Source organism: Macrobrachium rosenbergii, chromosome 42 (genome assembly GCF_040412425.1).
Source record: "Macrobrachium rosenbergii isolate ZJJX-2024 chromosome 42, ASM4041242v1, whole genome shotgun sequence".
In the NCBI taxonomy this organism is placed as follows: Eukaryota; Metazoa; Arthropoda; class Malacostraca; order Decapoda; family Palaemonidae; genus Macrobrachium; species Macrobrachium rosenbergii.
Window position 1 is genome coordinate 54,830,785 of NC_089782.1, and position 16,834 is coordinate 54,847,618.

Sequence of the window (16,834 nt, forward strand, 5' to 3'; positions counted from 1 at the left end):
AGGGAAACTTATATTTCATTTCGCAACCAAGACTTTATAACATCTGGTATTTGCAAGATAGCTGACATCTGAGCACGATAAGGTGACTGCACAGAATAACACACATCAAGCAAGCTATTCATCCCTACTATGAAAAAAGATATAGTTTTTGAAGGAAGAATTCCCTCCCTACAACACATTTCCATACTTTTCCCGAGCCACCTGTGGCAGTTATGGACCAGTTTTCAAAGTTAAGGGTTCATTTTAAATCATAAATATCGGCACCTGAAGATCTTCAAATTTTTTTTCAAAAATATGATCAAACTTATGGTCAAGAAATGAGATTTGGACACATCTGATGAGTTCGGTAGGCTACCTAATGACGAGGATTCATAATAAACAAGGGTTATGCTTTTGTGATTGTTCTAATAATTACATATTTAACAACATATTTAACAACAACTCGCATTGTAATAAAGAGGAATTGGCGATAGCAATCAAATTACTCACAAATATTGACGGAACATACGTTGAGTGACATACACATATTGTATACGTGAACTGATTAGATTGAATCGTATGCTCCCTGAGTTTGTGTTTTTTCCTTGTCTTATTGGCTTCTTGTTTAATTCCTCGCACTACTCTGAGGCCGTTACTGGGTGTGTGAGGTCAAGTTTTCTAGATACCTGTATCAGCAGTGGCGTTCCTGAGCGGGGGGCTGGGGGATGTTTGAAATCGCCCCCCGGGCCCCAAAGTGAGGGGGGGACCCAAAATGTGAAATTTAACCGTTGTTTCTATGACCTGACATGCTAAATTTCTGAAATTTGCATTTACAAGTGCCTTTAAAATGATTCTACAATTGCTCATATTCTAAAAATTCCCCCCCCTCCCCGCTGCTTTGGCTAGCTTCACTCGCCTCCCACCCCATAAGAGGGGCCCCAAATGGGACTGTGGCCCCCGGGCCCCAAAATGTCTAGGAACGCCCCTGTGTAGCAGCATCTTTTTTTATGTTTTGTTCATGTTTTTATTTGAGAGATGCCGACACCCGACGTATGGACTCAGTTGCTCTGTGCAGACTATTCTGTTAAGCTGACAGCAAGACAAACTATAAGGGTTGCTCAAATAACAACAAATAGGTTTTAACAACGGAGTAACATTCCCTTCTGTTAAAAACATCAAAGGTTATACATATATATATATATATATATATATATATATATATATATATATATATATATATATATATATATATATAATATATATATATATATATATATATATATATATATATATATATATATATATATATTTACGAACGCTGGTTCTTGCATGAATAAGCACATTTATCAACCCTATTTACGTACTCTTACATAAATGCAGCTCCTATGTTTGTAGTTACAGATTTCGACGCCTAACGTATTCGGGGGTCTGCAATCATTACAGGTTTTATCCTATTAGAGTCGGAGTTAGGTGACGCGGCAGTAATATTCTTATAATTTAAAAATAGATACTCTTACCTAAAGCCCATGGAGTCAGTGAGAACACAGCCATGAGAGGCAAACTTATTATTTTAGTTGTCAAACTTTGCACAAGAAGAAAAGTAAGTATACCTTAGTTTTACCAGACCACTGAGCTGATTAACAGCTCTCCTCGAGAGGGCTGGCCCGAAGGATTAGACTTGTTTTACGTGGCTAAGAACCAATATTACTTAGCAACGGGACCTACAGCTTATTGTGGAATCCGAACCACATTTTAGCGAGAAGTGAATTTCTATCACCAGAAATAAATTCCTCTAACTCTTCATCAGCCGGCCGGAGAATTGAACTCCGGCCCATCGAGTGACAGTCCGCAGCTCTACCGACTCACCCAACGAAGAGCTATAAGGAAATAGTACATTTTCATGCATCTTTTGTAAAAAAAAAAAAAAAAAAAAAGCGAACTGGGACCATACATTGACAGCAGGGTCAAGCATTTAAGACAGGCCCCATTCATGGAGTGATCGACCTATACAAGATGTACCTATGAACAGGGTCGATCGTGAAGAAGTGAAACGACACTCAACAACATTCTCTATTAGTCTTTTCCTGTGTTCGTCTGACAACCAGTGAAATGATGCAACATAAAGTCTCCTGACTGGCCGTTTGATAGTCTCGGCCCAGAGGGGCAATGCCTCCGTAGAATGAATCATTTGGTCCGTGTCTGCAGTAGATGCGGGTCACGTGGTGTGACTGTGGCGGGCCTTTTTAGCGTGGGTCCTGAAGCGTCCATGAGACAGCCCCCAAACTTCCTCCTCTGCACGCACTACCTCACAGTGACTGCAATTTTCTGTCACTTGTTCAAGTGACTTACCAGTAAAAAGATATTTTGTTTCATGACCACTCATTATTATAGGTCTAAAGGAAGAGAACTGTAAAGATGATGATATAATGATGGCCACTAATCATTATTATTATTCACATTAATATCAACATCAACGCAATGCCATGAATAATAATAAATAATAATAATAATAATAATAATAATAATAATAATAATAAATAGATAAATAATTATAAATAAGGAAACCTACCAAACTGAAAATGGTGCGTACGTAAGTAAAAATTAATAATCCATTACCATTTTTATCTGCCTTCAGTAAGGTTGTCCTGGCTCCTCTGCACTCAGCGTTTTAACAAAGAAATCAGTATAACAGAAGCTCAAAAAGGGAAAGCTATGTCAAACCATTTCCATATACCGATCAAAACCTGTTTGAAAACAGGTCTTAATAGATTCTGGTCCACAAAAAACAGCGTTTTAATGTCCTTCTGTCAAGTCCAAGGTGTTTTTCGAATTGATGTTTTTAGATTTAAGGATATTCGTCTTTTCACGTTCAAGTATTGTTGATAAATATCAAGAACTCTCAATAATATCATGATCCATTTATCACAGAGGTTTGAAAATCCTTGAATTCTCTAAGACGTACCCAGCAGCTTTTTTTCTTCGTTTTTTTTTTGTTTTGTGGACTTTTAGCACCTAACCCGTAACCCTCACTTCCTGACAAGTCACGCTTTTAGAGATTTCAACTCGAAATGCGGCTCTTCTCCCTTTTATCAACATGAAGTGACGATCTTTGGTAAACTTCCTACTGGAAGTTTATCAAATTCGGAGTGGTCCTCAGCCATTGTGATGTTCTCAACGCACGGGAGTTTTAATTTGTTAAAATCTCCTTTTCTGTTATTTTGTCATTGATTTGTTGTGTGTGTGTGTGTGTGTGTGTGTGTTATGTATATCCTTGAAATTGTAGGTGGTATATTCCACTCTCCCCACCCTACAAAAAAGCCTTGACAAAACAATTAAGCTTTCCCTCTCTCGGCAATGGTAACCTATTCATCATAGAAGTCCCTCATATCAATGTCATCGTTTTCTGTTATAACATGGCCATTCCGTAATCGAGATAAAAATTGAGCAGACTCTCTCTCTCTCTCTCTCTCTCTCTCTCTCTCTCTCTCTCTCTCTCTCTCTCTCTCTCTCTCAAAGAGACAATTCGTATAATAACAAAATGCCGCTACCTTAAGACCTACCATTTAACACAATTGCCGAACCAGTAGGCTATAACAGAGCGAAATAAGACCATATTTGTTATTGTTGCAAACAAGGACACAATAAACTGGTGGCATAAAGTCCGTCGGTTAGCACTGTCAAAGCCTGCTGCTATGGGCCGAGGCCATTTCGACCAGCGATCACTGTAGGCTACACATGGACAGAAGAAAACCAGCATTTTCTGTGTATGGAACCAACAAGGAGTGAAAAGAATCGATATCAATGATGAAACAAGTAAAAAATGCGCCCTAGTATCTTCGGCGCAATAGAGTTTTTGTACAGCGTATAATGCTGTATGAAACTCTCAGCCACGGCCTATGAAACTCTCAACCGCTGTCGTGGTGGCCTGTGTTGTTGGCACCTACAGCGTTGCCAGACGCACACTGTGACTGACTTTAACCTTAAATAAAAAAAAAAACTAACTGAGGCCAGAGGGCTGCAATTTGGTATGTTTGATGATTGGAGGGTGAATGATCAACTTACCAATTTACAGTCCTCTAGCCTCAGTAGTTTTTAAGATCTGAGGGCGGCCAGACAAAGTGAGTATGGGCAGACATAGCCATCTCAATAGTTTTTTTTTTTTTAGAAAACTAAAACGGTCAAAGCACGGAAGAAGCAACGGGAAGCAACCCACGGACCTAGCACACGTGATCTAAATCTTAACGGGTAGGGCTCCAAAAAGAGAACTAAAAAACATTCACTGCAAAATTCAGACTTTCAATTCTGAATTCAAGAACATAAATCCCTGTGCAGAAATTGACATCATCTGATGGATGTTCCAATACTTATAGCGAGGGTTATGGCCCCCTATTGGAGGAAATTCTCTGAATGGAGGATGAATGTATATTCCAAAGAATTAGGACAGCGGCTCTTCTTCCGTGGAATTATGGGAAATAAAACAATGCGATTCTCACATCTGAGCGTAGAAGGAAAATTACTCAATAAGGTCTAGGACCCAATGGCCTTGAGAATGGGGCCTGAAGCCGTGTACCCCGTACGTTTTTTTGCAAAATAAATCAGGGGAGCAAACATTTATAAATTTATGCATACACACACACACACACATATATATATATATATATATATATATATATATATATATATATATATATATATATATATATATATAAAGAGAGAGAGAGGATTTTCTTACTGAAATCTAAATGTGTTCTTTGAAGTTTTAAAAGGTTCATGAAAGCAAAATTAAAATGTAATATATATATATATATATATATATATATATATATATATATATATATATATATACATATATATATATATATATATATATATGTCTATATATATGCATATATGTATGTATATGTATGCATATATATATACATATATATATACATATATATATATATATATATATATATATATATATATATATATTATATATATATATACATATATATATATATATATATATATATATATATATATATGTCTATATATATGCATATATGTATGTATATGTATGCATATATATATACATATATATATACATATATATATATATATATATATATATATATATATATATATATATATATATATATATTACATTTTAATTTTGCTTTCATGAACCTTTAAACTTCAAAGAACACATTTAGATTTCAGTAAGAAAATCCCCTCTCTCTCTCTCTCTCTCTCTCTCTCTCTCTCTCTCTCTCTCTCTCTCTCTTTTATATATATATATATATATATATATATATATATATATATATATATATATATATATATATATATATATATATATGTGTGTGTGTGTGTGTGTGTGTGTGTGTATGCATAAATTTATAAATGTTTGCTCCCCTGATTTATTTTGCAAAAAAGCGTACTATACCCTAATAGATACACTAACAATGGCAGATACCAATATGTAAGAATGCCCGCTGGACTAAAGTCAAGCCCAGTAACATTTGTGAGACTAATGGATAAAATTCTAGGTGATCTATTAGGCAAGGATGTACGTTGCCATATAGATGATTTGGTAATAGCAGCAGACACCATTGAAGAACACATAAAACTAGTGAGAGAAGTCCTGAAGAGATTAAGGAGAGCAAACCTAAAAGTAAAATTTAAAAAGTGCACTTTCCTGAGAAGGAAAATAGACTACCTGGGACATACGTTAAGTGAAAAAGGTGTGGAAGTAAACGACTTCAAGATTAATTCAATCAAAGTATCCTACACCTAACTGTAAGACGTGAAATTATTCTTGGGTTTAGCAGGTTTTTACCGAAAGTTTGTAAAAGGCTTGGCAACAATATCTGTACCATTGACTGAATTATTGAAGAATACATATCGTTCTGGCGGTCAACCAAGCAACAGAAGGTATTCGATGAACTGAAGGAAAGATTAACTCACCCACCATTGCTTAGATTCCCAGACTTTCGTAAAGAATTCTTCTTAGCGACAGATGCAAGTTTTACTGGTACAGGAGCATGTTTGATGCAAAGACATGATAACAAGTACCATGCCATGGCTTATTACAGTAGAAAACTAAAACCAACAGAAGAAAACTACTCAGTAACAGACCTACTAAGGGAATCAGAGACGATGAAACTCGGTTTTTCGGCAACAACTTTTTACCAAAGCATCGGATAAAGGTGAAAGTTGGCAAGTGTATATTTCATAACCCTATCTAATTTTTGCAAGTATAATTTAGTACCTAAGCTCGATAGTTTTCATATTTATAGAGTAAAATGAAGTCGCCGATGCCGGAACCGAGAAAATCACAGACAAGGATCCTAAAACAATTCGTTACGTAAACTTAATATGACGTCACGAGGTTCCGCCCATCCACCAGGTAGACGGTGAATGGATATGCTTACAGTCTAGGCTTTAACAAGTTCGATAATGGCCAGCAGGATATGGATTGTCCCCGTGGTTGCAAGAATGCATTTGTGCTACAGCTTGCCACTTTGTATACAAGCGAGAAGACCCGTGGCAAGAATAACTATAGCGTGAATAGGTAATTATTTCTATAGTGGGTAATAGTTACTTGGCCACCCCAGAAGTGTGGGCAGGAGCTGTTGTTAGACAATCCCGACCTCTTCCTTGAGAGTGACGATGAAGACATTTTGTAAATAAATTATGTAAAATGTAGACGTTTTATCTGTACATCTAAAACATATTTTTTAAAACACAATGATTATAACGATATGTTCCTCTTTCAAACTGATTCCAATATATTTTCCTTTCCATGCATATCGATACAAATCTTGTTACATTTGATTGATATTAAGCAGGTAAATAATAGCATGCCCTCAAAACCTTGACTCCTACCATTACCTTTTATTTGCAGCGAGTAGGCTATGCGAGCGCTGTTTAGGGTGCTATATGATATAAATAAATAAAAAAAAAAAATTACGAAAAATACCAATGGGTTACATTACTGAAATAAACACCTCTAATAACTGAGGGAAATAAGGTAACATTATTTTTCATTTGAACTCTACTTCTAGTGACCGCTCCTGACTTGCTGCAAATAGAAGGCTATAGTGTCGAAACCTGAGGTAAAACAAAACGGATGGTCTTTTTGTATTCCCGCCTTGAATAGATGTAGATCTAACAAATGAACTATAGACTGGTTCATTATGTGGGTGAATTACATACATTGAATTATTTGTAAACTAGAAACAATAACAATATCAAGAAAATGGAAAAATTCCAAGCTAACAACTTAGTCCCAACAACTGCTGTGGAAGTTGCGATGAAACCTCCACATAATAATAATAATAATAATAATAATAATAATAATAATAATAATAATAATAATAATAATAATAAGATTGAGAATGCTTGCCATCATTGATATTGCTAAAGCCTAGGATGGGTACTAATATTAATTAGTGAATATGTCCCCTGCAAGTGGGCAGAGCCACATTGAAGAGACGTTTTCTCCATATGTAAACTTCTCTTCACTGTGGGTGGAGCCTCATGACGTCATAGGTTAACGTCATTATTGTGTTCAAAACCCTTACCTGCAATTTTGATGGCTCTGGCATAGGAAACGCACTTTTACTCTGATAAGTACCAGAACTATTGAACTGAGGTACTAAATAATACTTGCAAAAATCAGGTAGAGTTATAAAATATACACTTTTCAACTTTCACCTTTATCCGATGCTTTGATAAAGAGGTATTGCCGAAAACCCGTGTTTCATCGGCTCGGTATCCCATAGTAGATCTACGTCTGTAGCCATAATAGACGCTGTAAGGCATTTCAGGTACTCGTACATTATATTTGGTTATAAGTTAACTGCCTTCACTGATCATTGTGCTGAGCAGAAATGCTCAAGAATAAGAATTTTTTCCGGACGTAGACCTCGTTGGTTTATGACTGCCCAAGATTACGACGTAGAATTAAAATATGTTCCAGGGAAAACCAACAAAGTAGCAGACGCATTATCAAGATGCATCCCACAAGGTGCTTTGAAGTTCGCAGGCTTGCATAAGGTTGTGGATTTTAGAGCACCCAAAGGTTGTCTGTTCCGGTTCAAAATTCGACATGGGATTTCTAACAAGAAAACTCATGACGAAGCTTCGGATGCATCAGTGGAGGGAACAGAGTAATTTCGCCAGACGCTGCAGGACTTGATGAAGAAAGAAGGCCTTGTTTTAGGGCAGATCTACAATGCAGACAAAACTGGTCTATTCTATAGCTCCTTAACCCACTAACACCTTAGCTGATGAGGAGGAAAAGAATTTACGCGGTCGAAAGTTTTCTAAGCAATGTACAACTGCTTTGTTATGTGCAAATGCTACTAGTGGGCATCGTTGCAAACCAGCGGTAATTGGACATGCAAAGCAACCATGGGTTGATGGAAAGGCTCCCAGCGATTTGGTATCATTGGGCGAAGGCTTACTTCGCCTCCAAGATCATTTCTAACTGGTTCCATAATAATTTTTGTTAGGAAGTTATTTGTCATTAGATGCACGACCTTGGCATTGCTAGACATCGGATGAAGGCTTTGCTTCTCAGGGGCAATGCGCCTGCGCATCCTAACACAACCCAATTGGTTGGTGACGAAGGCCGTATAAGGGTCATGCATTTGCTTCCTAATATGACTGCACTCATTCAACCAATGGGCCAAGGTGTTATTGTTACAATGAAGCAGCACTACTGGAGGAAGTTCCTGGAGTAGGTGATGATAGTATTGGAGGATGAGGAGGAGAAGCAGTAAGGGTTGGCTACTCAAGGGGAATGAACACCGGAGAATCTTCGAAATTATTCAATAAAGAAGTCTGTTATCTACGACTTCGCCGATGCTTGGAAGTACGTCAACCACGCCTGGAACCGTGTTCTGAATAGAGATTCCCCCCAAATATAAATGACTGATGCAGTTATCGAGATATTGGAGAACCCCAACTTTGGTCCCATGGAATTCCGTGAGGCCTTGGACTTGGCTGCACAAATTCAAGAGTTAAGAAGGTTTGTCGTTGCCAAGCAGAGTTGTCGTTCATATCGTCAAAGTACCCTCGGCAACTTCTTCAGATCGCGAACCCTCCCTACACTCATGCCTATTGCGGTAACTCAGTCCTTCAACTTGGAACCTTAGCCAAGTATGTCCTCTGCCTTCGTCGATATGCTGGGCTCCTTCAGCCAAGAATCTGATGCGTCGCTGCCCCACTTCGATGACCCTGACCCTCTAGGCACCTCTTCTCCTCTTCCAGCCGCTTCACCGGTCAAGCTGGTGGAGGAGGAGGAGGAGGAGAACTAGTAAACCTCCTCTCAAGTTTTTAAAATGTCCTGCCCTCTTAAGCAAGGAAAGCAGCGCACACCGGTAAGTTAAAGGCGGCCATACACTTAAGTGACTGGCGCGCTGATTTCATAGCTATTGGCGCGAACCGGTCAGTCTTTAACGTGTACGGGGGCTATTGATGCCAGTCCTGTCGAGACTGACCTGTCCCGTCGTCATTTCAGCATGTTGAACTGACTGGCGCGTCTTGTACGGGCCAACTCCTTTTTACATGCTTTTATTTAACTTGACTTCCCTCTTCCATCCCCTTCCTCCTCCCCTCCCCCAGCACACGATCAAGTGTTAATTTAGCTGTGGCCTTCCCCCTCCCAACCCCTTCCCTCTTCCATCCCCTTCCCCAGCCATCCCCCTTCCAAAGCACATGACCAAGTGTTAATTTAGCTGTGTCATCACCCTCCCCATCTCTCTTCCATCCCCCTTCCCTCTCCCCCTTCCGGAGCATACTATCAAGTGTTATTTTAGCTGTGTCCTCCCCCTCCCCGTCCCTCTTCCATCCCCCTCTCCCTTCCGGAATATACCTTACTATCAAGTGTTAATTTAGCTGTGTCCTCCCCCCTCCCATGCACCTCTCTCTCCCCCTTCCGGAGTATGCGATCAAATGTTAGTTTAGCTGTATCCTCCTCTCCCCTTCCCAAGCACACGATCAAAGTTAATTTAGCTGTCCTCCCCTCCCCTTCCCTCTTCCATCCACCTTCCCCTCACTTCCCACCTGCCCCTTTCCTCCTCCACCCCCTCCCCTTTCCCCTCCTTCCCCTTCCCATTTTCCTCTCCTCGCCTCCTATCCCCCTCTCCTTCCATCTTCCCTCCCCCTCCGCTTCCCCCTTCCCTCTTCCATCCCCCTCCCCTTTCCCTTCTTCATCCCCTCCCATTTCCTCTTCACCTCACCTTCCTACTCCCCTCACCCTTCCCCATTCCCTCCTCCTCCCCCGTAAACAGTTATCAATTTCGTTAACTGCAGTTATACATCGGTTACAATTTCTGTCAAAACTAAAAAGTACAAAATAAAAAAAAAATTATTAAAATGCACTATAAAGTAATCATTAATTTTTTGAGACACCAGGATTTTCTTTCAATTACTCATGTCTAACAAAAATAAAAGCGTGGGCGCCAAACCTGGAAGGAAATGCTACAGGAAGAGAAATGTTTTGTTTTTATTTATTGTAGCATTTCCTTACATGTTTGGGGCCCACGCTTTTATTTTTGTAGGCATGATTAATTATAAGAAAATCCTGGTGTGTCTCAAAAAATAATATTTTTACTTTTTATGCATTTTAGTAAAAGCGTGTTTTAATTTTTTTTAATTTTTTTTATTGAGACCTAGGCTGATGGATAAAAATAAAATCACTGTTCTTTTTTCAATATAAAATTTAATTCCTAACTTGTTCAATGATACAGACGTACAAATATGTACGTTTAAGGCTCATTGTGCATATCTGTGCACCTGCATTTGCCTCCATTTTGATATATATGTGAAATATCTCGCTATACTGTAGCCTACGCTAACAAAACCATCTGAAATACAGTAGCCTACAATAAAATGTCATTGAGTACTAGAAAAAGATGAAATATACAGTAGCATAAAGGAGTATAATAAAATTTAGAATAAAATGTCTCCGAAGGCATCATCAGTCATTCTTAAATAATTTCTTTTCTCTCTTTCTCAGCCATGACTTCCTTCACTCATACTTTACGCTTTCTCTTGCAAATTTCATGTTCGTATTCTCATTATTGCACTAATCTTCCTTTACTTGGTGCCATGCTTTAACACGATCTAAATCAAAGGGTGGAAACTCACTACAGGACTGCCCTCTCGAAATTGCGTAGAGCTAGTCATCTGCGTGCGCTGGTCCCGGCAGGACAAACCCGATGCCAGTCGCGTACATGTATGGAGTAAAAAGTATTTTTGTAGTGTTCTTAGAATTGTTATTTTGATAAAACTGTGTACATTATCATGTTGTGTTGCATATGAGAGAAAAAAGGGGTTTACTTTTTTGTGAATAATACAATGTATTTTACGCTAAATAAAGTGTTTACCTTACCGAACTAAGTGTTGCATACGAGAGAAGAAGAGGGCTGCTTTTTTGTTTTCAAATGCAATTTATGGAGTTTATTCTGTTACAAATATGAGATAATAAGATAAGTAATTGTTTTTTGCATACAGTTTTCAATTTAAATGGTGATGGTTGTTGTTTATTAGAATATTAAGTGTTTACTACTATCTGGTATTGACAATTTGTGTATCTGTGTCTCTTTGCTTTTGCAACAATGTTGCCAGATCTACAGAGAAATCTGAAATCTACAGATTTTTCTAGTGTTTCAAATTTTCATACTTTTCCTTTAAAATCTGCAGATTTTTAGCAGTCTCTTCCCTAATCCATAAAACTGTTGCTCCAAAATGAAAAATATTTACAAAATCTTGGAAAATAATGTTAATATAAGTTGTTCGCCCTTATGTGTACGCGATTCCGGATCTAAAAGTAAATACTTTAGGAGGGCAGGTGGCATTTCAGAAATAGCAGGCAAATTTAATCTTTATGTTTCAGTGCTTTAAGGATTGAAATAGAATATGCATTGCTGGTGCAGTTTTTTACAATTTCTTTGTCGGAACAGATAACGAACTTGTTATTCCTGCATTAATGTGTGATGTGTCATGTAGTGTGATGCAGTCATAAAAGTGTGCATTGGTCCAGAAAGGTGGAAATCGATCGCAGAGCCTAGAAAATGTTTTCATGTGTTGCCTTACGAAGGGAAAAGGTCATAGCAGTGTTATGAGAGATTGCACCATCATTTAGCTGTTATTTTGGGATGTTGATATAATTATATAAGTAACCAGGGGATGTACACGTAAATGCGGTTTTATTCCTGAGAGACCAAAGATCAGGGACGTATTTATTATTGTTTTTAGTGTGTGCCTCTCTCCTGACATACGCAGAACTGAATGTTTTGTAAATATGTTCCTGATGGAAGACCACTGATTACTCTTTTTTTTTTTTTCACTGATCCTTCACATATCTCTGATTTGGTAGAAATGTTTGCGCAATTAAATATCACTTTAGTTATGATTTTTTTGTGTGTGAAAATGTCAACTTTGGTTATTAAAGTAAGTATTTGGAAACTTAAAGCAGATAGCTATTAACATTTCACGAAAAATCATCCTTTGAAATTTAATGTTATAATGCATAGTCATTCAAAGTAAGTGTGACGGCCAAGAAATGTAGAAATTATAATTTTGTTGTCTTGTTGTCTTCAAATTTCCTGATTTGTATTCCACAGGAATCGCTGGTAACCGGTTTTGTTCTGAATATGTTTAGTAGCGTAAAACAAGTTGTAGTATACTCCCTTAATTTTTGTTAACAGTATCAAATTAGGAAACGCCCTGTATTATTTTGGTTGTGTTTTGGAGTTAACAGTAGTATTGATTGAATGTTCTTTAATTTGTCCAAATTTCATCCTCATTATATGTAAATACACGAAACAGTGTGTATGAATAAACTGGGTATCTTGCAGATTATTTTTAAGGATTTCATTTCATATCTAAGATTTCTACATATCTTTGTAAGAAAATGTTCAGCTTTTTAGAAAAATGATCTGGCAACTCTACTGCAGTGCCCAAACTAGATTAAAGCAGTTTAGTCTGGTGTGTCGCTGTAAAAGAATCATTCGACTGTCTCTCTGACAGTTGTAGGCCATCTTCTTGAAGCGAGTTAAAACTCCTGGATGCGAGGGAAAAAAATAAAAGTCTTATAACGATGTTGTAAATTAACTGCAGAGTGATAGCTTTCCATCCGGGAATTGTAGACGTTTTGGTGTTCTTTACTTCTCGGAATCCCATTCTAAACATCTTTATTTTCTCTTGTGCTTCAGCCAACATGAGTAACACGAAATTCGACGAGCTCCTCAGTAACCTGAAGACATCGAAATGGAATATCATGTACTTCATGTTCGCTTCGACGTGTAAGTATACAGTAACTCCTTATGTCAGTCATTCAATCAATTTGTTACCAGATACAGAAAAGAGGGCAAACGAGGTCGTTTATGTAGTGAAGACAAAAATGAACATAAATATGAGGACAGTAAGAAAGGCAAAATACAAAGCTGTAAAATATAAAAAAGGGATATAAAGTGCAAAAGAGAGAGAGCATAAAGTAAGAAAGAAACACACACGCACACACCCAACACACACACACACACACACACACACACACACATATATATATATATATATATATATATATATATATATATATATATATATATATATATATATATATATATATATATATATATATATAATAATAATAAAAGGAACCCATAAAAATACCAAAAGGGTAGAAAGTTATAGCTATATTTCGGAGACACTATCTGTGTCCGTCAACACGCAGGCAATAAATGAATTTGATGTTGGGCACTAATGCATTTAATTTCGAAAGAAAGCTCAGCTATTTTTAACCACACAAACAATCACTAATCACAAAATAAACTGAAATATGTCGCGTATAATTTATAGCGGCAATTGTCTGTTCAAGAGCCAGATGATAGAATCAGCACTGATTAAACAAAGAAATATGATGAACCTCTCAAAAGGAACCTGGGATACAGAGCTTCTCCTTGGAGGAAGATCTGAATCCCAGGCTCCTTTTGAGAAGTTCATCATATTTCTTTGTTTAATCAGTGCTGATTCTATCATCTGGCTCTTGAACCGACAATTGCTGCTATAAATTATACGCGACATATATCAGTTTATTTTGTGATTAGTGATTGTTTATGTGGTTAAAAATACTGAGCTTTGTTGTCCATACCTTACTGAACGTTTATGTTGTATTAGTCTTTGAGGGAGTGATTTACCTGTAAAACCGATGTAGGATTGGTCACAGTCAAGGCAAGGGATTTCGTATCCATGCTGTGGATGAGATATGTAGATGATATCCTAACGTTTTGGGATGATAGGTGGGGCAATTTCAACGAATTTCTTTCAAAATTAAATGCATTAGTGCCCAGCATCAAATTCAAAGTTGAATGGGAAACAAACAACAAAATTCCATTTACTGACGTTTTAATAATTAGAGACACGACAAATACAAATGTATCGTATACCGAAAACCAACATTTTCACTTTCATACATTCACTATTTTAGTTATCGTGATATTTCTATCAAGATTGGCATAGCCAGCAATTTGTTCCTAAGAGCCTTACGGATCAAAATTCCTAGAAAAGGAATTTGAACTAATCTGTAAGCATGTCATCTTTAAAGTGGAATGACCATACAATTGAGAAAGCAATCCACAAAGCAAGCATAATTTTCTATCAACCCCCTCAAAACATGACCAGAGAGATGCCCAACAATAAAATCCAAACCCCACACCTGGTCAGGATTAAGACATCCACACAGACATTTGGAAACTCTAACCCTTTTGTTTTTACCTACACAAATACCTTAGCCAAATCCCTAATCAATGTCCAACAAAGGCCAGTACCCAAAGACACAGGAGTATACAAAATCCCTTGCCTTGACTGTGACCAATCCTAACATTGGTTTTACAGGTAAATTATTCCCCCAAAGACTAATACAACATAAACGTTCAGTAAGGTATGGATAACAGAGCTCAGCTGTTTTTAACCACATAAACAATCATAATCACAAAATAAACTGGAATATGTCACATATAATTTATAGCAACAATCGTCGGTTCAAAAGCCAGATGATATAATCAGCACCGATTAAACAAGGAAATACAATGAACCTTTCAAAAGGAGCCTGGGATTCAGATCTGATAGATAAAATTTTCCTCCAACCAGCGGTTAAGAAGATTAAGGAGAAGCTGTCAACAGGAGTGGTGGACTTCTGGAATATTCCTTCATTGGTATAAATGCCACTGCTCTGTAATTCTTATTTCATTCATTGCCTTCCTGCTGAGGGAGGCAGACACTGTCTCCGAAAATATAGCTGTAACTTTCTACCTTTTTGGTGTTTTTATGGGCTCCTTTTATCAGATGGATTTCTGTTTTAACAGAATATATATATATATATATATATATATATATATATATATATATATATATATATATATATATATATATATATATATATATATATATAATGTGTGTGTGTGTGTGTGTGTGTGTGTGTGTGTTGTGTGTGTGTGTGTTGTGTGCACTAAGTTTAGATATATTTGCAAGATCTTAAAAGGACGTCAATACATTCATATTCATCACATAAAACAAACCAAAGCATTTTATTAGCCCTAGGAAAAAATAGCGCTTACGTCCCATCCTTGTTCCTCATTATTATTATTATTATTATTATTATTATTATTATTATTATTATTATTATTATTATTATTTCTTATCTTTCTAGGGTTCTTCCTGATTCCCTTTCAAAGTCTGAGCGGTGCTTACATTGCTCCAAGCGTTGGATTCCAATGTCGTCCACCGGAGAATCTCAGCAATGTTACGGTTTCGGAGTGAGTGTAGAAACTAGATCTCTCTCTCTCTCTCTCTCTCTCTCTCTCTCTCTCTCTCTCTCTCTCTCTCTCTCACATACACACACACACACACGCACACCAAATTCCAAGTTCTAAGCTTTTCTCTGGTTTTCAGACGTAAATCTTGTAACCTAGAGTCCTGTTTCGGTTGAAACTTGATAAGATGTAGAGCGCTCAGCTTCATCTCAACTAATAGGGGGTGGTGTCGACTGGGTAGGCCTAGTGTTCTATAGTAAAGTGTGGGCAGTACCTGGTGACTTCTCATCCTCATTTGTTGCATAAGTATGTTTAGGAATTTTATTTCTGCCTAGACTGACAGGAAAGCTTATTGCAAAAGTTTCTTCTTCTCCAGGAATGGATGTTTTTGAAAAGGCGCTAGTGACAACTACACGACTGCCAGTGCATAGAAAAAATGGTCTAGATTTTATGGAGATGATGGTCTCTAGCTGAAAATTAACTTGTATACTGTTATTATTATTATTATTATTATTATTATTATTATTATTATTTATTATTATTATTATTATTATTATTATTATTATTATTATTATTATTATTATAAGCAATGTTTGGGTGTAACCTTACATCGTTTTCTCTTCTCATTTACGTAAATTTTGTGTAGTGTATTGTATTTTACATTGTCTTTCTCTGCATATTGCCTTGAGCTGCAAGAGAGGATATTATTAATATTGGATTAATGAACTTATTTTTCTTTTCTCAGATGCTGTTAAAGAAGAAAAACAGTAAACAATTAAAATGACAGAATTACATAAGCTTCTGTGAAACATTATCACCGGGTTTCCCGATTTTTGTCCTGATTTACATTTCCATGTTCCAGAAATAACTGCTCGTACAAAGTAAACGCATCCGGCGAGGTGCAGGAACTGCCTTGCACCAGTTGGGATTACGACAAGTCTATCTTTTCTTCAACTACGACGAGCGAGGTAAAAGCACTCTCACTCTCTCTCTCTCTCTCTCTCTCTCTCTCTCTCTCTCTCTCTCTCTCTCTCTCTCTCTCTCATTCT

At 37.1% G+C, this 16,834-nt stretch overlaps 1 protein-coding gene across 2 annotated transcripts in view; it reads left to right on the forward strand.

Annotated features, from left to right (window-relative positions):
• Window positions 1-16,834, forward strand: part of LOC136828439 (organic cation transporter protein-like) — a 65,257-nt gene that overhangs the window by 29,865 nt on the left and 18,558 nt on the right. Inside the window, exons 2-4 of one of the 2 annotated variants that reach the window (XM_067086500.1) lie at window positions 13,191-13,280; window positions 15,683-15,788; window positions 16,648-16,753. In XM_067086500.1, the coding sequence (XP_066942601.1) occupies window positions 13,191-13,280; window positions 15,683-15,788; window positions 16,648-16,753 (302 nt within the window). The remainder of the gene's footprint in view (window positions 1-13,190; window positions 13,281-15,682; window positions 15,789-16,647; window positions 16,754-16,834) is intronic. The other variant, XM_067086501.1, reaches the window with a different exon arrangement.